The following is a 4,938-nucleotide window of genomic DNA, read 5'->3' on the forward strand; positions in this document are numbered from 1 at the left end:
TACTTGCTTAAGATAAAATATTCTTGATAAGAATGATTCAAATCCAACAATTTCAATAATAAAAGAGCCTTGTCAGTGGCAGCCATTTTGGGGCAGCTACAGAAAATGCCAAAAATTCTAAATTTTATCAAGTTGTGAAGAAAGATCTAGGGATAACCTTAACTTCATACTTAAATGGGAAAGCCATGGAGGTAAAGCCTGATTTCTGTCCTAGAACTGACATGAGGTATCCAATAGGAAGGTTGGCTTAATTTAAAAAAGGCTTCTGGAATATGCTGATAGTTCCCATAGCTCACCTGTAAAAACTGTTAAGTCTCACCTCTACTCTCTCTTAGGGTTCACATGAGCACCTATTAGAGTATAACTCTGAACTAAAGCATCATTATTGTCCCTGAAGGCATGGAGGTGTGCTAGAATGCTCATCCACACACTGAGCCTGTGAATAGGGAACCAAAGGTTTACAGAGTAGTAGGGGTCTGAATAGGCAGACCACTCTTGAAGACATGGCTACACACATTTATGAACACCAACGTTTGGCATTCTTTGAGGATTTACAACTGATTACAGAACCTCCATCAGTCTTTCCTTAGGGAGTTATTAGGTTTTAGATCTGTAAGATCTTGGTCTGTGGTTATTTTTCTTTCCTCCTGGGAGGCAGTAAGAAGGAAGCAGTATGAAATACTACTTATGAAGTATTCTTGCAAAGAAAAAAAGTTGAATCTGAATCTAATCAAGATTTTAGATCTAACTTCCAGTCTATACAATATTAGACACCACCACAAATTAACCACCATTACAAAGAAACAATCAGCTAAATCCATTCGTTAGAACAAATTATTCAGTTTCATCAACAAATCAATGGCATGACAAAAATGGGGGGGGGGCGGGGAGTAGTAAATGCTCTTGTTTAACAGAGACTTAACCAAATACAATGAGTGGACTGACCTGAATCCTAATTCAAACAAAACAATTGTAAGAAGGCATTCTTTTTCTTGACACTTAGGAGAATTCTGAATATGATCACAGCCTTAAACACTAAGGTATTATTTGTTAAGTGAGATAATATCATTATGATTATGCAAGAGGATGCTGCTGTTATTATCATTATTTGAGATGCATACCAAAATGGCACATCAAGAATTTGCTTTAAAATAACCTGGCCCTTTGTCCTCCCAAAAAGGTGAGGAATGGGGTTGATAAAACAATTATGAAAAAATGTTTATAGTTACTGAAGCTGGGTTATGGGTACATGGGGGGTTCACTGTACTCCCTACTTTTGAGTATGTTTGAGAATTTTCATACCAAAATGTTTTTAAAGAGAGACAAAGAATCAGTATGGAGAAAAAGAGAAAGAAGGAACTAGACATGGGAATTAAAGGGAGAAAAGTTTGGAAAATTGCTTTGCTTTGTTTATACCAAACTGTGATTCATAAGGAAGACAAATTTCCATTTCAGATAGGAGCTATGCTTGTGCAAAGAATTCTAATACTATAATATTTTTATTAAAATAGATAATCCATAATGAAAAATACAAAAAGAAAGCATTTAAAACTTTGTTAGTCAAAGCAGGTCAAATCTATCCCATTTATGAGATAAGATTATTTTCATACCCTGGTTTCATAAAAACCCTGCCAAAATGGATCTGAGCGTGAAGATCAATGTCCAGCACCTGCTTGAGATAGTCCTGCAAATATGAAAAATAATTAATTTACTTTCAAACATTCTAATATCAGACTTTCGAAACTTTAAAGGAAGATAAAATGAATTTATGAGATTAAAATTTAAAAAACTATCTTATTTTAGCGAAGCTGATTTGCTTAAGACAAATATTCCTTAGTCCCTTCATCCCTCAGTCATTCGTTTATTCATTCAATAAATATTTATTGAGCAGTTGGTATGTGCTGAGTACCAATCAAGGTAAAGGAGATATAGCCTTAAAGAAAAAAACAAAATGTCTTTGCTCTTATAAAAAGTACATTCTAATAGGAATACTTATATAATACACCAAGTGAATACAGTAACATATAAATTATTACTTAATGGATTATTGTCTCTTTTAAGACACAATTTTATTTCTGAGAAAGGATGTTAACAAATATGACTTAAGTTGTGCCTGGGCAGGGAAGCCACATGCATGTATCCTAAACTATTCTGCTTAATGGATTTAAAGTAATGTAAATTCCTTCAGGAAAGACTTGGACATTTGCCCACAGATTGCCAATTCTAAACAAGCCAACAAAAGTAAAAAATAAGCATGGAGTTAAGTGTAATTGCTCCAACTTTAGACTGTGCTAACAAAAACACAACCAACCTAAGGTTATGACCAACTCAGAGTGATCTGACAAGCATAATCTTGTCTTAAAAAAATTATTTATTTATTTTCTTTCTTACTCATTTTTACTTTTTTTTTAGAATTAACATATTTCTTATTTAGATATTTTTTAAACAAAAAGAATAAAAGAGCTATTGAACTTTAGAAATACTAAACTTTTCTAAAAGTCTTGGAAAAAGTATTATACCATGCTAACATATATAATAATTAAATTACTATTTTAATTCTTCAGTTAGAAAATAGTGATTTGCAGACTGTGATTTTTTTCTTTTTTTCAAATTGTTTATTGGGGTAACATTGGTTAATACAATTATAATTTTCAGGTGTACATTATAATTTGACACCTGTATATTCTATTGTGTGTTTACCACCCAAAGTCCAGTTTCCTTCATCTACCATATATTTGATCCCCTTTACCCACTTCATGCTCACCCTACCACCCTATATTTGACCCCCTTTAACTATCTACCTTCCCGCTCCTCCCCTACCCCCTACCCTCTGGTAACCACTAGTCCATTGTCTATGTCCATCAGTCTCTGTTTGTTTGTCCCGTTCATTTGTTGCTTTTAAGTTTATATCCCACATATACGTGATATCATATGATTTTCAACTTTTTCTGCCTGGCTTATTTTGCTTAGCCTGATAATCTCGAGGTCCATCCATGTTGTCACAAATTGGAAGTATTTCATCTCTTCTTATGGCTGAGTAATATTCCATTGTATATATGTACCACAGCTTCTTTATCCAATCGTCTGTTGTAGGACAATTTGGTTGCTTCCATGTCCTGGCCACTGTGAATAATGCTGCCATGAACATCGGTGTGCAAATATCTTTTCGGATATGGGTTATCAAGATTTTGGGGTAAATATCCAATAGAAGGAATGCTGGATCATATGGTAGATCAATTCTTATTTTTTGAGTCTATAATACTTCTGCCTAAAAAACTCCCTTCAGTATAGGTTTGCTCAGTTTTTGTCTGGCTAAAAATTTCTTTATCGTAATTTTTGAAGGAAATTTTTTCAGGATACATAGTTCCACATCAGCAGTTATTTTCTTTCAGCAATTTACAAATGACATTCCAGTGTTTATTGAGCTCTATCATTTCTGTTTAAATCATTTGTTAGTTTTATTGTTGGTCCTTTGAAGGTGATGTGTCCTGATATGGTTTTCTCATTTTCATTGGCTTTCGGTAGTTTTACTATAATTAAATACGTATGGTTTCTTTGTATTTATCCTGCTTGAAATTAGCAGAGCTCCTTGAATTTCTGACTCGATGTCTTTTACTGGTTTTGGAAAACTCTCGGCCAATATCTCTTAAATATTGCTTGTTTACTTTATCTCTTTCCTTCTGAGATTCCAATTACAGATATGTTAGATCTCTCACTATATCCCACATGCCTTTTATGCTTTTTTCCCATATTTTCCATCCCTTTTCTAAAATTTTCATTTGATTCTTATGAGTAGATTCTAGTTTTCTAGCGAAAGTCTTCACTTTGTCATTTCTTTTTCTTAAACATATTAATTAGAATTCTTTTAAAGTCCATCATTTTAAGGGTTGTTCTATCTTGTTTCTTAGTTTTTTTTGTTCTATCTGTGGCATGTTTGGTATTTTTAAAACTGAAGCCCAAACTTTATGTGTGAAAAAAAAATTGAAGAGGCTCCATATGATGATATATTCCTCTGGAAAGGATTTAATTCCTTCTGAGGTTAAGGTAAACTAAGATTCCCTTGATCTAATCAAAAGTTGAGCTAATTTGAGGCTGGAGTTCAGTCTTTGTAAAGGCTGGTTTATTTCCAGTTTGTCCTTATTCCTAGAGCACAGCCCTTCGAGGGTTTAAACTGAAAGACTGAGATATTTGCCAGGGCCTCTCTTTCATGGCAGGCTTTAAACTCCTAAGACTGTGGAAAATTCTGTTTACTTTCTTAGCCTCTTAGCTACTCTTTTGTGCTTGGCTTCTTGGCCTCCTGTACTATTACACTACTCCTGTCCCCCTGGCTTAGGAATTGCTAAATGCCTAGTAGAAAAACATGGTGAAGAATTTCAGTTTTAATTCTCTGTGGTTCGCTTTTCTCTGAGATCTTGGTGCCTTGAATCACGGCTTTCTTCGTTGTTCCCACCAGATACCTTTTTTCATTTTCTTCCTTAAAAAATTTTAAAAAATTTAATATAACTTTTATAGTTGTTCTCGGTGGGAGGATTGATCCAAATAAGCCATTCCATCATAGCAGAATCAGAAGTTTCCAGGCCTTTCAGACACCACACACTTAGGTTATACTACAATTGCCTGATATGCATCTTTTATTGACTGTAGAGTCTGTGAGACCCTTCACTCATTCTGCCCACACCCTAACATCCTTCCCCTCTGGTAACCACCAATATGTTCTCCATATCTATGAGTTTGTTTAATTTTGTTTGTTCGTTTTTTTAGTTCTTTTAGATTTCACACATGAGTGAAATCGTATAGTCTTTGTCTTTATCTAATTTCACTTAGCATAATAATACCCTCGGGGTCCATCCATATTGTTGCAATTGGCAAGATTTTATTCTTTTTTTATTGCTTAATATTCTACTGTGTGTGTGAACAAACATCATATCCTGTTTATCC

General features: G+C 34.1%; 1 protein-coding gene across 9 annotated transcripts in view; it reads right to left on the minus strand.

Moving 5' to 3' along the window:
* The window catches only part of GPHN (gephyrin), a 404,083-nt gene that overhangs the window by 18,305 nt on the left and 380,840 nt on the right, over positions 1-4,938 (minus strand). For all 9 annotated transcript variants that reach the window (XM_011384213.2, XM_011384195.2, XM_011384203.2 and 6 more), the window contains one exon: positions 1,611-1,684. In XM_011384213.2, coding sequence (XP_011382515.1) covers positions 1,611-1,684 — 74 coding nt within the window. The remainder of the gene's footprint in view (positions 1-1,610; positions 1,685-4,938) is intronic.

This window comes from Pteropus vampyrus, unplaced genomic scaffold, assembly GCF_000151845.1.
Source record: "Pteropus vampyrus isolate Shadow unplaced genomic scaffold, Pvam_2.0 Scaffold15, whole genome shotgun sequence".
Classification (NCBI taxonomy): domain Eukaryota; kingdom Metazoa; phylum Chordata; class Mammalia; order Chiroptera; family Pteropodidae; genus Pteropus; species Pteropus vampyrus.